This window comes from Cucumis melo, chromosome 8 (assembly GCF_025177605.1).
Source record: "Cucumis melo cultivar AY chromosome 8, USDA_Cmelo_AY_1.0, whole genome shotgun sequence".
Lineage (NCBI taxonomy): Eukaryota > Viridiplantae > Streptophyta > Magnoliopsida > Cucurbitales > Cucurbitaceae > Cucumis > Cucumis melo.
This window is the reverse complement of record NC_066864.1, coordinates 3,266,921-3,289,053: the sequence shown is the minus strand read 5'-3', so window position 1 is coordinate 3,289,053 and position 22,133 is coordinate 3,266,921. Positions and strand designations below refer to the sequence as shown.

At 32.3% G+C, this 22,133-nt stretch overlaps 1 protein-coding gene across 10 annotated transcripts in view; it reads left to right on the top strand.

The window, feature by feature from the left end:
• LOC103484730 (uncharacterized) overlaps positions 1–15,184 on the top strand; it is a 31,464-nt gene extending 16,280 nt beyond the window's left edge. Inside the window, exons 14-36 of one of the 10 annotated variants that reach the window (XM_008441967.3) lie at positions 1,332–1,480; positions 2,308–2,363; positions 2,464–2,677; positions 4,799–5,218; positions 5,289–5,566; positions 5,748–5,830; positions 5,930–6,010; positions 6,155–6,410; positions 6,527–6,913; positions 7,016–7,133; positions 7,878–8,155; positions 9,831–9,947; positions 10,058–10,225; positions 10,914–11,042; positions 11,134–11,223; positions 11,339–11,445; positions 11,527–11,663; positions 11,807–11,889; positions 11,967–12,062; positions 12,193–12,315; positions 14,085–14,168; positions 14,352–14,495; positions 14,679–15,184. In XM_008441967.3, the coding sequence (XP_008440189.1) occupies positions 1,332–1,480; positions 2,308–2,363; positions 2,464–2,677; positions 4,799–5,218; positions 5,289–5,566; positions 5,748–5,830; positions 5,930–6,010; positions 6,155–6,410; positions 6,527–6,913; positions 7,016–7,133; positions 7,878–8,155; positions 9,831–9,947; positions 10,058–10,225; positions 10,914–11,042; positions 11,134–11,223; positions 11,339–11,445; positions 11,527–11,663; positions 11,807–11,889; positions 11,967–12,062; positions 12,193–12,315; positions 14,085–14,168; positions 14,352–14,495; positions 14,679–15,014 (3,934 nt within the window). In that variant the 3' untranslated portion in view covers positions 15,015–15,184. Of the gene's footprint in view, positions 1–1,331; positions 1,481–2,307; positions 2,364–2,463; positions 2,678–4,798; positions 5,219–5,288; positions 5,567–5,747; positions 5,831–5,929; positions 6,011–6,154; positions 6,411–6,526; positions 6,914–7,015; positions 7,163–7,292; positions 7,459–7,877; positions 8,156–9,830; positions 9,948–10,057; positions 10,226–10,913; positions 11,043–11,133; positions 11,224–11,338; positions 11,446–11,526; positions 11,664–11,806; positions 11,890–11,966; positions 12,063–12,192; positions 12,316–14,084; positions 14,169–14,351; positions 14,496–14,678 lie in introns of those variants that run through there. The other 9 variants (XM_008441968.3, XR_007823111.1, XR_007823112.1 and 6 more) reach the window with 9 other exon arrangements.
• The last annotated feature ends 6,949 nt before the right edge of the window (positions 15,185–22,133 follow it).

The window sequence follows — 22,133 nt, the reverse complement described above, 5'->3', positions numbered from 1 at the left end:
TAAAGACTGCAAGCCATTAACAATAAAAGCGAATTTGTCAGGAATCAAAGAAGACATTGGAGTAGTTGCAACAAAATGAATTTAGAACCAATGTCTTCACTTGCAAAAAATATCTCTGGAAGATATAATTTACCTTCACCTATTAGTTGAAGCTTTTGGGTCGATCGGTGAATCAATGGTATTGAAGCAGGAGATCCTTTGTTCAAATCCATGCAATGTTAGTTCCTCTCTAATCAATATTGATTTTTACATACTGAGTTTTCTACATATTTCAAGTCCACAAGTCAAGCAGAATGTTAGATGATATAATATTGAATTTGTTTTCACCCATCAACTTAAGTTATAGCTTAAGCTTTTGGATCAATATGCGAAAGTAAATTTAATATTATATCTCTAACAAATACAATTGTAGGCCCGGCAAATATATCCTTTGAAAGGAACTCCTGTTACGATGGTTCTTCCAAAGGAACTTCTCCTTCTTCACTGCTCACACCTACCACTGATTCCTTGTCATCTTCGGAAGAAGATAAATCTTCTTTAGGGGATGGGGTTTGGATACCTCTTTAATAGATTGAACATCAGATCCACGGAGCGAGATAGTAGATTGGTAAACTTCTTAGGATTCGAAGGCTGATGATTGCTTTGTTCATTTTGTTGTGTAATTTTCTGCTTATGGAATTGTTTTAATTATGTTTTGGTTGAATGGTTTGCTTCTTGTTTATTTTTCTGTCTCCTATGTAGAGTTTTGTATCTATTGAGCATTTGTCTCTCCTTTCATTTCATCGATGGAAACATTTTTTTGTAAAAAATAAAGATTAAATTTTCTATTTTCCAGTTATTTTATTTTATTTTTTTAAAAAAGGATACAAAATTCTTGATGTTCAATGGTGATTTCAAAATCTTAATGCCTGTGGAAAGGAAAAGGATGTTGGAAAGGATTTTATCAATAAACTCAGAATAACAAGCAACCGAAGGCACTTTAGAAGCCTCTAGTAGCAATGGCCGGAAACAAATATAGTAACAACAGCATTCCTTGTGCATCAAAATCAAAACTCAGTCGGCATTTTTGAAACAATTAACTACCTCCAAAAATTATCACAAGTGAGAAAAAGGATTCAATTGTTACATTAGCTGGGCATTTGTTGCTTCACGAAAAACTAGTATGTATTATGTATTTGACTTAGAACACTTCGACATATGATTGTAGTTGTCAGCTACCAGTCTCTTGCAGTATCTGTTTCCATTGCGATAGTTCATATAGTTATATAGGTTCTTTTGTTTGTTTGTCATTGTTTGAGTTTAATTATCTCGGGGTATTTCATGTTTACAAGGCACCCAGGATCACCAGACCAATCTCTTGAGAGTGGACCAGTTATTTCATTTCAACTTTGTGTAACTGAAAATTTTACAACTCCTATCCATATTAGCAAGTTACAGGCCCAAACATTTGCTTGGAAAACAAGAATAAAATCTTTGAAAGGTATTCTCAAATTTCTTAATTTTTTATTACTGGTAATCGACTTGTTTGCTTATTATTGTGTTTTTCAGATAAATATAATATTCTTTATATTTCAAGAAAATACAACTTAGGTCATATACAAGAACTCTTTAAAAATAAGAAAATGAATAGAAATATAGAGGACATAGTTATAACCTATAAGGTAATATGCTTTCAAAACAGTAGACACTATATAGACGATGAAAGTTTTCAAATGGTTTTATTGTAGCTAATTGTGAGTTATAGTAATTGGAAACTTCAATTATTATCATGGGATGCCCAAACATTGAGTGGGCTACAATAGGGTGGAAAGTTTCAAGCCCAAGCTCCCCTAAATCATTGACAATAAATTTTTCTGGTGGTTCATATCAAGTTGCAATTCTGGAAAAACTGATAATGCAACCAAACAACCATAAAGACCAAAGTTAAAGGAGGGAAGGGATCAACTAGATCAATGGAGAAAATAATATATAATTAAATTTGTCTTTCACTCATAAGCTTAAGCTTGTGGGTCAATTGGTACCATCCTCGTTTATCTTAAGTTACTTTTATTGATACTGATGCTTGGGGTCCTAAAATTACAACTCATAGTGGAAAAGGACGGTTTGTTATTTTTATTGATGATCATACTTATTTTCTTAATGAAAAAAAAAAAGAGGTGAAAGACATTTTAAAACACTTTTACAATATGATTGCTACTCAATTTCAAACGAAAATTTGATTTTCATATTCTTAGTTTATTGCTAATTTGAGGCAATTTTCTTGGCGATGCTGCTGAGGGTGTTCATGTCCACTTTTCATTTCTATAGATTCCAAAACTTATCCAGGGCCGCTTATTGTGGTTGACATTTCTCATCATCCCGAGGTAATTTGCATCACTTTGTAATAAATTGTTTCAATTGAGTTCACAATTCTTGAAAATGACTTCACTATAACAACCCTTATGTTGTCCCTCTACTTTGCAGGATGGTTTGTCCATTGTGATTTCCCCTATGACAAGAATACGTAATGAAAGTGGACTAACCATGGAACTTCGATTTCGACGAAACCAACCAAATGAAGATGAATGTGCTTCTGTGTTGCTAAAATCTGAAGATGTGATTGATGATTCAATGGCAATGTTTGATGCTTTAAATTTGTCTGGTGGATCAAGAAAAGCATTAAACTCTTTAAGTGTTGGTATGTGGTAAGCCTAATCTAATGAGATTTATTCCAAGATAGTTTTTCATCATTATGCTGTTTCATTTATTACGTATTCTTTCTATGTCCATGTGAAAGAACGATAATAATAATAATAACAACCTTGAATATTTTATGGTGATTTCAAGTGCACGAAATGACAAGCTGTCTTTCACAATAGGAGGCCTCTATGGTGATTGATACTATCTCGGTGTAAATTTCTTGGATTAAAATTTTAGTTTAACTGGATTTTGGGGTTCCAAAAGTCAGATGCAAGAAGAAATTGAATTTACAGTTCATTTACTTTCTAAAGCTAAATAGTTGCTATGTACTTTGTGAGTACTTGCTTCTATTTTTTTGTTTTCCATTTATTTTGCCGAACATTTCGGTAGGAGGTATATTCAAATTCATAGTTGATTAAAGAATCAATGGAGTAGGAGCTGCTATAACTAGCTAAGTTCCAGATGTAGATTTGTTACCTATAACTCCCGTCAAATTCTTTGCTTACATGGAAATCTTCGGTTTTTAGGTGAAATCACTTCCTCGTTCCTCTCCAGTTAATAGCATATCTTGGTGGTTTTGTCTTGAAATTGAGCTTGTTTTGCAGATTTCTACGGTTTAGGTGCCTAGGTCCTACTGCTTTGTCCTTATGATGTCACATTTTTCTCCTAGTAGTTGTAACTTAGAAGCGGCAATTTATTTGGAGGAGATGATGAGGGCGTCTTAAATCACTAATTGACCCAAAAGCTTAAGTTTATAGGTGAAGGCAAACTTAATATGATATCTAACGCTCCCCCTTACTTGTGGGCTCAAAATATGAAGGTCTGACAAGTGAAAATGTATATTAATTGGGGAGGAAATAATATTACAGGAGCTTGAACCTAGGACGTCCTGAAGTAACGTACTCTGATACCAACTTAAAAATGGGAAGTAAAAATAATGTAATATTATTTCTCGGTTTATTGAACCAAATACAAGGTCTTCTTATATTGAGAAAGTCCAACAACAAATAAAGGAAAAAATAAATAAGGAAAAAATATAGATATAAATAAAAAATAATATTACAAGATAAAAGGAAATTCGACACTCCCCTCAAGTTGGCTTGTAGACATCATCCTTGGCCAGCTTGCTGATACATTTATCAAATTGTCTTTTTGAAAGACCTTTAGTTAGCATTTTCGTTGTTTGTTCTATCATAGGAAGATCTCATATTACATCTGCATCAACCTTCTCCTTTGTGAAATGCTTGTCAACTTTAATGTAGTTTGTCCTATCATCTTTGTCCTATCATCTAGAACTGGATTATGAGTAATAGCAATGGAAGCCTTGTTATCACAATAAACTCTTATGGGCATCTTTGAAGACTCTTTCAGTTAAAGAGGGGTATTTTTGGGTGTGTGTGCTGATCCTCAGTCTATCTATTTGTGTGCTCTCGGAATAATTCATTCTCTTGTACTTTGAGCATTAATCTCGTTTTTATAATAAAATTTGAGACCTGTCTCCTTTAAAAAAAAAAAAACTTAGAAGTGGCAGTTTAAGAGTTGGCATGATTTGTGGTTCGATCCTCACACTTTCAGCCTAATTGGACTTCTTACCTCGTCTGCTCATTGGACTTTCGTTGGTTTTGGCTTTATAGCTTATGTGCTATCTAGTTTTGGTTTCTTTTCAGGAGCTGGTTTGCTTTCGGTATCTTCTCTTTTTTGTATCTCAATGGTGTTTCTTTTCCTTTTGTAGTTTCGTAATTTATCTATCGTCTTGAAGGTTATTGTATCGTCGAGCATTAGTCTCTTTTATTTTTGGTAGGTACAAATTAGTATTATATTGTGTATTAGGCATTAGTCTCATTTCATTATCTTAATGAAGAGGCTTTTTTTTTTGTTTCAAAAAAATAACACGAATAAAAAATGTATTCCTCTTTTTCTCTTAACCTATATGAATAAAAGATCCAAACATCCATGATGGACCAGAAGTCTAGCCTTATGTATGTGAAGCCTGCCCTCAATGCTAGAAACCATCCATTTTTACGTTGGTCTTGGTAAATAGAATCAAACTGCATTACATTTTGATTCTCCCTTCATTTTACCTTGTTCTGAAATTGATGATGGATTCAAAACGTTTCAGGAAACTTCCTTCTTTCGTTTAGACCAATGTTGCATGAGGAATTGATGATTTTTAAGAATTCAAGGTCAGTTGACTGGTCAGATGATTTTAAGGGGGAAAAGGCAGTCCATTTGTCTGGAATTTTTGATAAGTTAAGCTACAAAGTCAGAAAGGCTTTAATGGTTGGGTTGGAGAAGTACTCCTTCAGCACAGCAAGTTGTAAGCTGTTAGTTGATGATGGACGTGAAGACTACTTGCACTTTCTGATTCAGTGCATTGGTAAGGATGTGCATATAATGCTGCCTGATGAATCTGGCAATAGGTCTGATAACAGCCATTCATCTGATGTGCTACAAGTGCAGAAACAAATTTTTCTTCTTCCTACCGTACGGGTGTTCAATTCCTTGTATTCAAATATACATGTGCTTTTAACTGGGACAGGTAAAGTTGAAAATGGTTTTCCATTTGGATAGTTTAAAATGACTTAACCTGTCACTTGATCATATTGCAGATCCTAGCACCATAAATGAGAATTCACTTATAGGATCCGGAGCAACTGTATCATCTAAATCAAAAGCTGATTTCTACGTGAACCCTGCCATTATTCTTTTTACTGTTACTTTAACTGAAATAAATTCAACCTGCAAACCAGTGGATAGTGGTGATTTTATGAAGAAGTTACTGAAACAGAAAAGTAAAGTCCAATACATAGACATCAATCTTGATTTTGGTGGTGGGAAGTACTTTGCTTCCTTAAGATTGGCTCGTGGCGATAGAGGCATATTAGAGGTTATGTTAATATCACATTTTGCTTTGTTTTTCAAACAATAAGGTACATATTGAATACTTAGATATGTTACGAGCTCAAATTTTGCTACAGCTCCGACCCAGAAACTATTTACATTATGCCTCATGTAGGAAACCTGATGTATTTTGATCTCCAGATAACCTAATGCATTTTGAATTGCAGGCAACTCTTTTTACACCGTATACACTGAAGAATGACACAAATTTTAAGCTGCATTTTCTTACTTCCAATAAGATCCATTACAGGTGCATCTAAAAATTGTTCATGAATTACGTGCATTGTTTTACAGCCTGTGCATACCTTTGGCATATTCTGTAACAAATGAATGTCATGGATGTATGCAGGGATGTAGAAGAGAATGGTTCCTGTCCTCCACATTTAGGAATAACTTTGCCTGCATACTCCAGTCGTTCATGGTTCTTAAAGTAAGATGAATCATTACTAGGAAGTATAATGGAATTTTTCCCTAATTCTTTTCTCTTTTATTTCCTCAGTCTCACATCAACAAAGTTTAGTCTTCTAAAATTCCATTTTTTTAACACCATCACTATAATATCTTACACTTACAGGTCCAAGAAGGTGTTTGTAGAGTCGGAAAATTATACATCTGAATCACTACTTGACTTGGACGCTCTATCTGGCTTCACAGAATTAAGCTTGCAAACTCAAGGAGATGGCGTAGTATCTTATATCAAACTTGGTGTTTCATTGGGTTCACTGTTGAGAAATACGGTTTTTCCATCCCAACTTGTTACTATAGTCCCACGATATGTAGTGATTAATGAATCAAAAGAAAATATTACTGTTCGTCAGTGTTATTTACAGGTTTGTAATTCGTTCTTCATTTTTTAGCTACCTTTTCTTCAGCAATCTGGTCACTGTTATTTTTTATGTATTTAAACCCTTTCTTCTTTTTGTTTCGCTTTTGATCCTACATGAAGAGTGATGAAGAAAGCCCAATCCAAGTAGAGAGTAAACAGAAAGTAACACTAAAACTGCAGGAGGGAATCCAGAAGCGTAGAGGATTCAGTCTAGTTGAAAAAATTGTTCAGAAGCATTCAAAATCTATGGATGATTCATCAAAATTTATTAAGTTCTACCTGACTGGCTCTGATTTAAGTTGGTCTGGCCCAATATGCATTGCTTCATTGGGACGATTTTACCTGAAATTCAGAAAGCAGCAAGAGGCTAAAGTTGAATTTGCTGCAGTTCATGTGGTGGAAGAAGGTTCAACATTAAATTTACACTTCCATAAACCACCAAATACCAACCTTCCATACAGGATTGAGAATCGTTTGCTCAACTCTTCTATTACATACTATCAGAAGGTTGTTCTGCTTTTCCATTTTCCTTTCTCAGCAATTAGTGGTGGATGTGAACTACGATATAATGTTGGTATTCTTTTCTATTAATAATATAATAATTTACAGGATTCCGAGGAGCCAGAGGTCCTAGGATCTGGATGTAGCGTTGACTATGTTTGGGATGACCTGACTCATCCACATGAGCTAGTAGTCAAAATTGACGGTACTGTTGTTCAAATTTACGGTACTTGTGAAATATATTTTCCTTTCAAGGTCTATATCTCTGTTCTTGGTACTGGTTTGGTTGTTGATTGCTATCAATGCTATGAAGAAATGAATATAAACATACATTTTATTATTTCTCTCTCTTTTTGAGAAGAGTTCTCTGCTGTTAATTTTGCAGGGAATAATAGCATTTTCCCATTAAATATGTGCAATTTAGGTCTTCGGGAAAGACCTTTTACATATGGAAAGAATAGAGGCAACAAAGGATAAATGTTTGACGATTATTATTTATATAGAACATGATGAAGGGGTTAATGGGGTGTCAATCTAGTTGAGATGTCTGGGTGCGTCTGCCGACCCGTCTCTCTCTTTTTGCTAATTGTATAATCTTTTTGTACTATGAGCTTTTGTTTCTCTTTATTTAATTATTAATAATAGAGACTTGTTTCCTCCTAAAAATATATATATATAAATATAGAAATTCCAGCACCTGCTTTCTGTGAATTTCCAATGACTTGCTAGATAGGTTAAATTAGATTCAGAAAACAATTATTAGATATTTATCTCTACGGCTCTACTAAACAATCAATGACTTGCTACTTAGGTTAAATTAGACGGGGATTGTGCTTCCTTCATCATTCTTCATGTAGGATAAAAAAGAGAAACAGAAAATAAGAAAAGGTTTAAATACATAAAAAAGTACACACTTTTCCATTTTGACATTGGGTGGTACTTGACTTTTTGCTGTTGAACTTACTCGTAGAGAGCCTTCGTGAAATTAACTTGGACAAGTTGCGCACATGGAAACCTTTATTTAAGTCTAGGCTACCAGGAGGCTTGACAAGTCAAATATCTAGAAACTTTAGTGATCCGGAGATTATGAAGGTTGGGTACGAAATATATGCCGATGGTCCAACCAGGGTTCTACGTATTTGTGTGAAATCTGATTGTCACAAAGGAGATTCAGTGATTTCATCTTCACAAAAATTTCAACTCAGAATTTCTAATGTCGCAGTTCACTTACTTGAATGTTGGAGGCAGGTCAGTCTTCTTCTCTCCCTAAACCATTCCATCTCAAGTGTTCGTTTACAAAGTTCAAATATGTTATACCTCAAATTTGGTTAAGTGGTTGGTGTTGTGCTTTGATTTTATAGAATATTATCTAAGTTGGCTTATTGATTCTTTTTTTTTTTTTCTTTTTTGTGCATTTTGTCTCATTAAAACTGTACTCTGAATTTTGAACTTGAAAGCTCTCTCTCTCTCTCTCTCTCTCTCTAAGAATATTTGTCTCGTCTCATTTCTTTTTATCTATACTATTCCACCACCTCATTAATCTATAAGCATCTCTACTCTTTCAAAATTGATTTTCTTATGAAGCTTTGGCAGTATTTGAAAGAAAATTTCTTATGTTTGTTTAAAGAATTCCACATCCACCAGAAAACTTCATATATCTGATTCAGAAGAAGCAATTGATTGTGTCAGTAAAGGGTTTCAGACCAATCAATTTAAATTGTTTACATTTATAAAATTCTTAGCGAAGTATAAGCAGAAAGAGTGAAAAAAGTAATGTCATCTATCATATCTAGCTTCTAAAGTAGGCAAATTTCTAGTTGTAAATGAGGTGGGGGAAGGATATTGATTGAAAGAAAGAGTTGTATTGTTAAAATAGACATTGAAAAAGCATTTGATTGTGAGGATTGGACAGGATCTAGTCTATAGATTGTAGTTGTACAATTGTGTCCTCAAAAGAAAAAAGCATTTGATTGTGCAGATTGAGATTTTCTGGATGTGGAACTACAGGTGAATGAAGATGGAGATTGAGCTGGGGCCAATGGAAAAATGGGTTTGGGAGGAAGGTCATGTTAACAGAGAAAGGGAAAGAGTTGAGAAAAAAAATGAAAATGAAATGTCACTAGAAAAATACTAGACAGTTGTTAGATTAGCCACCTCAATTAAAATTTGCTATATCAATATGACCTGTCACTTTTCCATTAGTCAACTAACATTTAAATTAACTCGTGGACAATTTAGAACTAGCCTTTTAACCTCAAATACCATAATCGCAAACTAGGACTAAAAATGTACATTGCCCTTAAATCATAGAAAAGCAAAAAAAGAAATAAAACTAGTTAAAACTGAAAAAGGAAAGAATATAATCATCTGAATAATTGAATGATCGGTTTATTTATTTCCCTGGTAATTCTTCCATGTTTTGTTTCTCTTTGTTCACTCCCTAGTTGAGTTGGCATCTTTTGATCATTTGTCTCTTTTCCTTTTCTAATGGAAAGTTTCATTTCTTGTATTTAAAAAAAAAAAAAGAACAGTAGGGAGTCGGTAGATCTGGAAAATTTCCAGTCTGAATCTTTCCTATGCATTGTTTATATCTAGAATGCTCATTTGTAACGTAATTTCAATCTTTTCTATCCGACCATGTGTCATGAGTATCACAGTTCTTCCATGTGATTGTAGTTATGGGTACCCATGTCTCATAATTTGTTTTGCTTTGTTTTCCTAGTCATTCATTGTGTTAGAAAGTGTGAATATATAAAATTCATAACAAGTTCCTGGATTGAGCATATACATGTTATTTTGTGGTAAGAAAATGGTTGCGTGGAAGATTGATTCATTGATTTCTTAGATTGACCAACAAATCTTAAATGTGTTATATTTTTTTTTGAAAACTAATGTCTTTGACCTTTTATAATTATAATTTCAGGAGGGATATGGGAGTGAGCCATCAGAATGTAAGCCACTTGTAGCGGCTAAACTCAAGGACATTAGTTTGTACTCTGTGTTCACAGAGCAGCAGAAATATAACCAGATTACTATTCAGGTACTGATTTCCATTAACCTGACATTATCCTGGCAGTTGCTAAGTCATTCAAATAACCACCCATTTATTCTAACAATTTGATCAAGTGCTAATTCGTTCAATTGGTGCAGTCACTGAAATTGGAGGAGAAGAGAGAAGGAGCTACTTTTGCTGCAATGCTTCGTAGGCATCAACTTGATTACAGTGACTCAAATGATTGTGTTCTCAAAATTGTGTATGTCCTGAACTCTACCAGCTTTCAAGTCAAGCAAGTGAAGTACTTCTCTGTCGTTCTGCAGGTAATATTAAGCATTATAACATTGGCCATATTACCACAGGCCTTTAGTTGTCCTCATATGCTGAACGATTGTTTGTTTCAGCTTTCAGGGAATTAAGAATTATGAATAATGTTTATGAGGGGAAAGAGAAAAAAATTAAAAAAAGGAAGAAGAAGAAATGGCTTCTGTAGGGCTGCTTGAAAATGCCGTTTATGGTCACATCAGAGTCTCAACTATGCTCATCTTTAACTCATGACATTCATGTTCCATAAAACATTAGGTTCTAAACATAGACTCCACAATCACTTGCTCAAGAAAGTAAGTCTTCCAGGACAGTAATTTTGATTGGACGGAAGTGGAAATATCGGTATTCATTCATGTGAATAGTTTGTGTAGATAATAAAGCTCATTAAATTACTACACTAATTCAAAAATCTTAATCTACTTATGACTAATTTATTTTTGTGACAATCTCACCTATCTCATAAATGTTAGTAACTATTGAAGTTCACCTCATGAATAAAATAAAGGAAGACATAGAATTACAAGAATTTGAACTTAATACCATAGATTCTAATATAATGTTTCATTTGCTACAAATTTTAAAATTCTAAATTATCATATTAAGATTAACTTCCGTATTTAACTTAGTCTTAACATAATTTTTCCGTGTGACTATCTCTGCTTATGTTAGTGCTAATGTTCACAGCCAATTGATTTAAACCTTGACGAGGAGACCTTAATGAGAATTGCTCCATTTTGGAGAACATCTCTTGCGGAATCAAAAACTGGGAGCCAGCAGTACTATTTTGACCATTTTGAGATCCACCCGATAAAGGTCAGGCTTTATGTTCTCTCTAGTCTCTACCTTGCTTAATCTAAATATTCAACTGAAGGCTGATTATAATTTGAATTATTTATATTTTTAGATTTTTACAAATTTCCTTCCTGATGAATCATATTCAAGTTACAGTTCAACACAGGAGACTCTGAGGACCTTGCTGCATAGTGTAGTAAAGGTGTGCGACTTGACAGACTTGTGCGCTCATTTCTCTTGCACATTCTAACATCTGTAGCATTTCTACTATTACACGCATGCCTTTGTTGATTTTTGCCCTTGTTCTTACTTTGCAGATCCCTACGATGAAAAATGTGGTTGTTGAGCTCAATGGTGTTCTAGTTACTCATGCTTTGATCACAGTACGTGAATTATTTCTTAGATGTGCTCAACATTATTCATGGTAAGCAGAACTTATCTTTGTTTGGTTATATTTTATTTTTTATATGCTGAATAAAATTAAAGTCACATTTTAATGATCCAGGTATGCCATGAGGGCTATCTATATCGCAAAAGGAAGTTCACTGCTCCCTCCAGATTTTATTTCCATCTTTGATGATTTGTCTTCATCTTCCTTAGATGTCTTTTTTGATCCCTCTCGTGGGTTTATGGGTTTTCCAGGTAAAGCAAATAACTATTTTCCAAATTCAAATTGAACCTACCATTTTTTTATCTTTCCAATTGTTAGTTGCATTGATTATCGAAGCTGATTCTATCAATGTGTGTGAATTAATGTTCAATTGCTGTTTGGCTATTGGGAGCAGGGACTTTGAAGTTTATCAAGAAATTTATTGATGTGAAAAAGGGGTCAGGTACCAAACGCTATCTTGGAGATTTAGGACAAACTGTGAGTCTGATAATCTTGGCATACATGTTGATTACACCTAAATGATAAAATCTAATGGGATTTAAACTGATTTACAGTTAAGGACAGCTGGATCGAATGTTATGTTTGCTGCTATAACTGAGATTTCAGACTCTGTTCTCAAGGGAGCAGAAGCAAGTGGTTTTAATGGAATGGTAGATTATCTTTCCATTCAAGTATATTTGTTATTCTTTTTTTTTTTTTTTTTTTTTCCTCTCTACGTTTCACCTAACCTGAAGTAATATATCAAAAATCAAAACTTTGGTTGTTCCTGCCATTTTGAAGGTGAGTGGATTTCACCAAGGAATACTAAAGATAGCCATGGAACCATCTTTACTTGGGAGTGTAATGATGCAAGGTGGCCCACAGAGAGATATCAAACTTGATCAAAGCCCAGGGGTTGATGAGGTAAGTGTGTGGTGTACTAGTCAATGTTGTATTCCTTGCTCGTTATCAATATGGATGACTTCAAGTTGATTGAAGACCTTGATACAGTTCGTAGTTCTTTTATATTTTAAAGAAAATAGCTTAATTCTCAAGAGATGTTTTTGGATTATTTTCCCCTTTAATCGCATAATCAATCATCACACGGTACCCTTACATCTTTTTAAAATTTCATTGTGCACACATGAAACATGATATATAGTTCTCTGTTATATTATGGATGAAATTACACTTATAATTTATCAGCTTCGTTGCCCTCCCAGTGATAATCACCAAAGGAAAACCTGACAGCTTTTGGGATGCTTAGACTTCCGAATGTTCTTCAGAGAGAGTGAGCAAGTATTGCGTATTAGACTAGAGAAATTCCACCATGGATCCAACAAAGAAAATGTCATCTTTGTCCAAAAGCCAAGAGAAATGGTCTTGTATGTAGGAGAGTAGTGAAGGAGCTCACTGCATCCCTCTCTGGTTGGGCACCTAAAGGAAATGGCCCATGCGCTTCCTTCTCTGTTCAACTAATCACATGTTCTACTTTCTTGCTGGCTTGATAAGGCAAAATGTCATGGAAATTTTTGCTTGAAGCATCCTGGTCCTTGTCAGTTGCCATGACAAAAGAAAGCCAGTACCATCCACTGTTTTATTGGTGGTGAGGATAGAAAAAATGTTCTTGAATTTGACAATGCTGAACCTAGGGCCTCTAGAATTTCAATGGTTAACCTCATATCCCACTCAATTCTATCCCCGTCCTCAATCACAACTCTATCAAACTGATTCTTCTTCCTCCATTCTTTGGGTTTGTTAGCTTTAATTTTCTTCCGAAAGATTGGGATTAGAGTTCAAAGAGCCATTATTCTAGTATGTTTCCAAAGCACGATTTGTCATAGGAGATGCCATGGATTTTTACTCTTCTAAAGAATGAGATGTAAAATTGTAAAACTTAAACCCAACGGAGACACAAACTACTGAAGGTACTTCCAACGACCAGATGAACTGGGAGGAGCACAAAAGGGTTATGTTCATACATACATATATATATGATACCACACCCACACACACGCACACACATAAGTATGGTATCATATATCAGTCAGGTACACAAAGGTTGAGCGAGCTTGGCTATTTTCTTTGTATGTTCATTACTAAACTCAATATAATACATGAATTACTCACTAAATAAATTGATTTGTACCATTAGTTATGGTAGATTTGAATGAAACAGAATATTTTGTATTCCGATTATCAAATTATAAGATACAGCCTTATATAGGATATAACGGCTCAATGCATAAAAGAAAAGAATAATAATGAGAATAAAGTAAAATCAAGGATAATTTTACAACTAATTAACTTTTTGTTAAGTACAATTCATGCGCGGTGAGGATTCAAACTGTCTAACCTTTTGGTCGAAGATATTAAATTATGTTCGTGGGTGAAAATATCGTTACATTTATTTGCAAAAAAAACTTCATGTAATTTCATGTAATTATTGACATCTACAGAAGTCTAATGAAGTATAATTTGCTGGAGAAAAAAAAACAAAATAGAAAGGAAAACCATATGTAACACGTGGTAGTAAATGTAAGATTAAAATATTACATCACTGACATCATTGCAGTGTAATATTGTAGAGAAGCATAAATATAACTTCTTTTATCTTCAGGTTGGGGATTTAATAGGTAATATGGTTTATTTATAGTTGCACAACGGTTCTCCTGTTTTTTTTATGGCTGCAGTTATATATTGAAGGATACCTGCAAGCTATGCTGGATACATTGTACAAACAAGAATACCTTAGAGTTAGAGTCGTTAACAATCAGGTATGTCTGGTAGCTGATCAAGAAATTCTTTCTTTATATATCGGTTGACGACTGAGGAATCATTCACTAGAAAATTTCTTCCCACGACCATAAATTCTTCTGATGCGCTATAATCTTTTAATTTGATAACCCTCATAACTAACTAAGCTTCCAGAACTCAAATAATATTGTGTGTGCATTCAGGTTACCCTAAAAAATCTTCCCCCAAACACTCGTCTGACTGATGAGATCGTGAATCGTGTGAAAGATTTTCTTGTTAGCAAAGCATTGTTAAAAGAAGATTCGAGAAAGAGTAGTCGCCCTTTTCAACGTCTTCAACGTGAAAGTGTAAGCTTATCCACTGTCCACTTTCTTGCTGTTACATTTTCTAGCTTTGTTTTTTATTCCTGCAACTGTAACTGGGTATTCAAATGTATGACTAGACTTCCCAGGAGAGTTTAAGCTGTATCTGATATAACTTTGAAGATAAAACCCAGTTACTGACCAATGTTTTCTGCACCTATCATCCAGGAATGGAAGATTGGCCCTACATTGCTAACGCTCTGTGAACATCTCTTGGTAAGTTTTGCTATCCGTATGCTGAGAAAGGGTGTCAAGCAGATTGTAGTCAGGATTCCTCGGAACAAAGAACCGAAATCTGATAGTCAAAAAACCGATCTTGCGTTAGTTCCAACTGACAAGAAACCCAAAGGTAAGTTCGTCTGGACTATGGGAATTGGCAAGTTTATGCTGAACGGTATTTTAGCGTATCTTGATGGTATGTTGTGCCGTTATATCTCTATTCCTATCATACGGCGGATTGTAAGTGGTTTTCTCTTGACTCTCCTTGACAACGACAAGGAATAATTTTTTGTCTGGTCTATATCTGTCCTCTGTATATTTTTTATGATCAAAACAGATTATCTGCTGCACAATGATAAAAATGTTGAGAAGGTTATCTCAAAAGTAGTGTAGATCTTAAAGGTAATTTTCAAAACCGGTTGATTGACATGAATGACATCAAATTTTGAAATATATGATGAAACCTTGTTGATGTGGCCATTTTCGGTTATGGCTTAAACAGATGTGTATCAGAAAAGAATATGCTGAACAAAGTTCCTCTCGTTCATGGAGGAAACTTTACCACGTTGATTGTAGAGTAGACTAGAGAAAGTTTTTCAAGTAGTAGATATTGTCGATTGTTATTAATTCCATTTGCTAATGTTAAATGTATATGAAAAAATACTTCCAATTTTGTATAGCTTTGAAATTCGAACGTTGGAGCTAATTTTTTTTTTCAAATTTGCCTCTAGTCATCATCAAATTTGGCTCCAGGAGATCACCAAATCAGTCGAACTAATTATTTTACTATGATTCATTTTTCTCGTTGGTTTCTTCCTAAAATTAGCAACTTCCAAATTTGATTCAACCCTAAAACCTTCCCTCTACCATAATTGCTTTCTCATTCGCAAAAAAACATTAAAATGCAAACCCTAATTAGGGGGAAAATATAAAATTTACATATGAAATTATTTTAAATAACAAAATTACTAAAAATATTGAAAATATAATTAAATATAATTCAAACATAATATATTAAAATAGACTATATATCTATAAATAGATATAGATAATAGTATATCTTAATATTGTAGGTAGATTATGATACTTTAAATATTTTAGTTTATTTTGTTTAATGGTTCAATTTAGATATCTAAATTAACATTTCGATCTCGTTTTATTAAAACTAGTTTTTTAATTTTAAATTACATCAAAATTAGTTTATTTAACAATAATTTTTATACAAGAAAAAAGAGAATGCTAACTTAGATTAAATTTTTATTTGTAAATATTAACGACAATCCAACGACTAATATCCTCCATCTTACATGTCCGCAATTCAATTTTTTTGATTAATTCTTCCCTCGAATATCAATCTTGTTTAATTGTTGATTCAACGAACAAACATTTTGTGAAGGTTTTAGATATCACAAATTCCCGAGGCTTTGTTTGTCTGTCAAGTTTTGGGGAAAAATATGGAAAATCCAATTGAAACTTTTGTTGAAACATGCAAGCTTTCGAGAGGGATGGCTGCGTGAGAAGCAAAAAGAAAAAAGATTTAGGTTAAGTTTGTTAAGTAACCAAAGACCCACTGATTTTGTAAAACCTTGGGGCACTCAAAACCCACAGGAAAATAAACCTTTGGCATTTTATCACACACAAATCGATATCCATTAAATCAAATTGAAGTCTTCACTTTCTTTGATTCTATAAAAACCCCTCAAATTCTCTGCAACAAGCTGAATAGCTCTCTCTTCCACAAAACGAAAATGGCTTTCGTGATTTCCAAAGCTTCGTCATCTTTCTCAGAGACCGAGAATCCGGGAGATTCGGATCTCAGCCGCAACGACGCCGTTTCGAGCCATGTTCTCTTGAAATCTGCTGGCAAAATGGACAGAGATGTCGTTCTTCGCCGCATTCGTTTTTATAAGCGATTGAACAAAGTGAAGAGGACCTTGGAAAGTCTTGTCGGTAGCGGCGACGGTGGTTCGGAGGTTGCAAATGCGATGGCAGATGAGGCCGAGAAATGGTGGCTGCAGCAGCATGATGTTTTTTTGGGTAATTGAATCGTGGATGGTTTTGGTGATTCTCGATTATTCTCTTCCAATTTGGGTGTGATTTCTTTGATGTAAATGAAATGAAGTTGGATGCATTTGCTTGCGAGCGAATGGCGATAAATGGTTTTAAGGAAAAAAGGGTGTCGGTTAATATAGCCATTCACTCAAAGATTATTAGATATAACACACTTGAAAACTAAATTTAGATCCCTTCTCATAATATATTAGTAGTAGATCATATCATATCGTTGAGAGTAATCTGTTTATATATATATTGAATTGTTTTAAACCTATCGCTATACACATACTATGGTACGATATTTTAAATCTACGATCTTGACCAACTTATACATAAAAAGAAATACATCAATTTCAACTCAAAGAATTGAGCGAAAGACAACAAAATATGAATTGTTAAAGATATAAGAACATAATGTGGAATAATGTTAAAATAGAAAGCAACCATTAATCATCTAAAGTGCACTAGACTTTCTTTAGGTTCAAGGAATTCAAGAACTTCTTTAGATAAGGATTGATCTACAGAAATATCTCGAATGTTTGTAGAATTTAAGATGCTTAACCTTCAAGAATTTAATGCTTATAAATAAGCCAAGTAAAGAAAAAAAAAATCTCCTAAAAGAAGTTGTCTTTCTCCCTTCCCTTCTATATACCATGGATTCAACCACCAAAGTGATAAAAATTGGTTGAAGATTTAATTCGTTTTTCTTTCTTTATATCCCGTACTCTTTTCGTAAAGACCTTCTTTATTATATATATTTGATCAAAGTTCTCATACAATAATAATAATAATAATAATAATAACAACAATAATAATAAAGAAATTTGAAAAAATATTTATAGTGATTGTTTTTCTATAATTTCCAATGGCGTAACCCAATTTTGATATGTCGGTAACAATAGCAAGAGGATTGAATGAAGTGGTGGTCTTTGGGCCGCAACGAACACCCCACCAAAAGCCCAAATACAAAAAACGTCAAATCTCACAAGAAAAAGAAAGGAAAATACAACGCATGTAACTACAAAAAACGCCATTATCGTTCCCATTGCAAAGAAACAATGTAGCTATTTTAATTTTCCTTCTAAGTTACAGTGACATTGCTTCAAGTTCTAGTTTTAATTTAACATCCTAAACTCTTACTCCAAATATATTGTTTCAATATTTATAAAATGTTTTCACTAATATTTCTATATTTAAAAGGAATAGTGATGTTCCTCAAAGCAATTAATGAAAACTCTCTATTTTCATAGTTAAACATCCACAAGCACTGGAAGGGTGTGTTTAGACGATATTGATAGAAATTTATGATTAAATTTACTTCCAACATATTAGTTTATGGCTAAAAAATTTGTGACTAGAATTATTTTATTGATGTATTGTATCGAGTGAATTAAAAATTTAATAAATTCTTGTTATTTTCTTTTTGTAGAATACAAAACTAAAGCTATATGAATGGTTTAGCTAAGAGAGCCTAAGTCAACCTAATCTAACACAGCATGGACACAAAGCGTTACCTTCAAAGAATGGGTAACGGTGATTAACATTGTCTTATATGGACAGAAATTCATCACGTCATTTTAATAAGCTTGAATTTTTATTCCCTTTAACTTATCACTAAAAAAATAAACTAAGAGAGAGAAAAAAAACTTAATTTATCAAATTTATATAATTAGGTAAGAAACTCACATCTAATCCATTAATTCTTCTTTTATATTAAAAATTTACTAAATTTTCGTTTATCCATAGAGAGTTGGTTATCTGTGTGCTTATTATTAAAATAAAATATTACATACAAGATATTAGTCAATTTTTTTTAAAAAAAAATAATAATTTAATGAATAATATATGAAATTTTTATGAATGCTGATGTTAGGGTAAGTTACAAAAAAAACTAAATACAATATATCTTGGTTAGGGAAATTTGTTGTACTAGTTCCATTATGTCTCCCCTTAATTAAAAAAAAATGAAAACTACGAAATGAAAAGATGATAATACTATAGAAATTAGAATAGTCATTATCTCAATGGTAATTTTACTATACACATGATCATTCATTGGTGTTGTAAACCTTGAAATTTTTATAATAATTATCTTATATGATGGATCGTGTGATAAAAATCCTCTCTCAAGTCTTCCATTAGTAAAATTATTTAATTTTCTTAATAAGAAAGAAGAAGAAGAAGAAGAAATAAAATTGAGTAAAGTTGAAAAATAGAAACTTGAAGTTTGATTTGTAGTTTAGATGCATATGGATTGAATTGGAGAGTTCAAACATTCTTATCCTTTTGGTTCATGCAAAGTGCAAAGTCAAAATTGGGGGAATATTGGGGTCAATAATTTTGTCTCTGGGGGTATTTTCGTCCATTCGGAGTTTCCGCTTCACAAATACGGCGGAAGACTTCCACGAGATGTTTTCGTCTCGCCGTGTTTTGCATGCGGACGACTCTCTCAACCTCCCTTTCACTTAATCCTCATTAATAATATTACATCTAACTCATGTTTATTTCCTCTAAAAACATACTTCATTAGTCTAAAACAATAAATATGATTTGTTTGATTATATCTCTTCTTTATTCATCTATCTGTTCCTCCAATCAAGAAATATTCTACGAATAAATTTAACCCAATTTAATTACAAAGATAAGGATGATCAGTCTAATTGCATTTGAAAATTATATTTATATGATTTATCAAAAGTTTTTCCCATATGCTTTTATTGTATATAGTTACTGTTACTATTATAGTATGAGTATTGTAAATCTATTACAATTAAAGTAATTGTTACAAGTATAGTTACTAACTAATCATAAATGGTAACGATTCACGTACAGTAATAATAAGAAGACGTGATACCAAATAAAAGACAAAATAAACGATATCAAATATAACTAAATTGCGTTTACAAAAATGTACGAATAAGTATGATTAAAAGCAATTCAATTACACTTACGATTGGAATCTATTAATACAAAAATGTGCATGATGTATACATCAATAAAATTATAACTCCTTACCGATACACATTTTTGATTAAAAGATCAGTAAACATACACTTATTTAAAAATAAGAAAATGCAAACTTTCTATGGATATAAGATTCTATGAATTGATTTTCTCCTACTAGTCCTAATTTAAATTTTAGAGATAGTTGCAAATATAGCAATTATATTTAAAATAATTAAGTACATAACAACATTTAAAAAAAAAAATATAGCAAAATCTGTCAAAGTCTATCAATGATAGAAGTCTATCAATGATAGAAGTCTATCACACTGATAAACCATAAAAGTCTATTAACGATAGAAATCTATTACTAACAGACTTTGCTATATTAACAAATTTTTAAAAATATTACTACATACTTATTCGTTATAATTATCCTATATATATTTTTTTAATTATATATATATATATATATATATATATATATATATATATATATATATATATATATATATATAAAGAAACAAACAAGATTCACACTTTGTTACATTTTGCCTTGTTAACGTGTTATATATGTATACATTAAACAGATATTATTACCTACTTTATATTTAGTCTAAAATGAGATATAGATTAAGACTACTCAAATTATATCTTTAATATTTTATATAAATCTAATATTTAGTGCTTATGAATTGATCTGTAAATCATATTTAAATTTAGCTATTTCAAGCGTGGTTATAATCCCTATATAACAATGTGGTGGTATGAACATATATTAGAATTATTAATAATCAAAGATATTTTTAATTAGTATTAGTTGGGGTGAGAAAATTTGAATTCGATGCCTTTCAATTATCAACACATATAGGTGCCAGTCACCGGCGGATTTAGCTTAGGCTCAGGGGGCTCGAGTCCCCCCTCAATTTTATTGTCTTTATATAATATATATAAAGAAAATTATTTAATTATTAATATTTATCATTAGCTTAGTGGTTATAGTTTATTTTTCATATTTTTCTTTTAGCCCCCATCATCTTAGTGGGGGCCAATTGAGTTAAAGCTCTTGTGGATGATAATCAAATATTTTAGAATTTAATAGACTAGATAAAACAGTTTATCGAATTAGAATTTAGACAATAATTAAAGTTACTATGAATGAAGTCATTCTTTTACTCCCCAAAGTCGTCTACAAAATATTCAAAGGTTCATGGGACCATTTTCTAAATGCAAAAAAGCGACATCCTAGCACTATATATCTACCAAATTGAGTTGAAGAGTCAGAATGAATATTTACGAGTGGATAGACCAAATCGATAATAACTAACTTATTCAAATAATAGATAATTATTAATGGAAAGATTATTTATTTCTCAAAATTCTTGATTGAACAAAAACAAATAATAAAATCTAAACAAAAAGTGATTATTAGCAATAATGAGCACAAAGATGAATAATAATGGATGGATAAAAAAAAAAAAAAAAAGGTGAGGTGATGGTGTTGTGGACAAAAGCTTGTTTATTGGTCAATTTGTTTATAATTTTTGTGGTTGACTTTCAATATATATTTGGTTTCCCCGTCCACTTTCTCACTCCATGCAATGTCCAATTTGCAATTTGCAATTTGCAATTTCCACTTCCCACCCAAAAATCTGCTCCACTTTTGCCGTTGCTGACCTTTTCTAATATTCCTTTTTACTTCTTAATTTTGAATTTTCTTTACTTAGCTTCAATTTAAAAATAAAATGTTTCTCTACCTCAAATTTCAAAAATATCTTTCCATTTTTTAAAAAAATTAGATGTTATATTAGATTTATTCTTATATAGTATAAAAGTAGTGTTTAAAAATGTGTCTTTGTATGTATTTTTTTTAATATGACTAAGAAGAAATCAAATAAAAATCATGGCACAAAAAGTTGTGAGAAACTTAACAAATAATAATAATAATAATAATAATAACTTAAATCATATGAGAATTAAAGTTCTAACTTATAAATTAATAATACAAATTTGATGTATACACATTTTAGCTTAATACTATTAATTTCTATTATATGGTTTATTTTTTTTTTATTTTTTATTTTTTTTTTGTTTGCAGTGAGTTCTCTCAAAAGATGAAACGACAACCAAATTTAATATATGTTGACAATTTAGAGAGAGAATATGTTGAAAAAAGTAAGTTTAGATGGGAGAAAAGGGCAAACCACAATGATCCTTTTATTTCTTTCTTTCTTTTTTTAAAACCACAAACATCAAAGTCTCCCTCCGTGTGGATAACACTGAAATGAGGCTTTGTAAGGCATAATTTAGGCGCTCTATAATATTCTCTCCTTTTTTCCTCCAAATTTCGTTACTTTTAAGCATTCTTCTCCTTATTCCTCATTTATTTATTTTGCATTGACATTT